We start from the raw sequence: 324 nt of genomic DNA on the forward strand, positions 1-324 counted from the left end.
TGCGGGAGTGGGGGGGGGAGGGGGGGGAAGGAGAGCAAGGGATTTGGGGTGAAATTGGAGCATTTTGGGGCTGTTACCTCCACAAAATTGGTGTGTTTGGCATCACGGACAGTGACAACAGCGTGGACCTCCTCGATCAGCTTTTGTTTCTCGTCGTCGTCGAACTGCATGTACCACTTGGCCAGGCGGGTCTTCCCAGCCCGATTCTGGATCAGGATGAAGCGGATCTGCGCCAGGGGACAAAATGGGGGGTTAGAGGGGAAAAATGGCGTGCTGGGGGGGCAGAGCATGGAGTTCCCTCCCCCATCCCCTTTTTTGGGGGGG

General features: G+C 58.3%; 1 protein-coding gene across 1 annotated transcript in view; it reads right to left on the minus strand.

Annotated features, from left to right (window-relative positions):
* AP2S1 (adaptor-related protein complex 2, sigma 1 subunit) overlaps nt 1-227 on the minus strand; it is a gene marked incomplete at its 5' end in the record, with an annotated part of 896 nt that extends 669 nt beyond the window's left edge. Inside the window, one exon of the mRNA XM_010281647.1 lies at nt 78-227. Within this exon, the coding sequence (XP_010279949.1) occupies nt 78-227 (150 nt within the window). The remainder of the gene's footprint in view (nt 1-77) is intronic.
* Between the last annotated feature and the right edge of the window lie 97 nt (nt 228-324).

This window comes from Phaethon lepturus, unplaced genomic scaffold (genome assembly GCF_000687285.1).
Source record: "Phaethon lepturus isolate BGI_N335 unplaced genomic scaffold, ASM68728v1 scaffold36192, whole genome shotgun sequence".
Lineage (NCBI taxonomy): Eukaryota > Metazoa > Chordata > Aves > Phaethontiformes > Phaethontidae > Phaethon > Phaethon lepturus.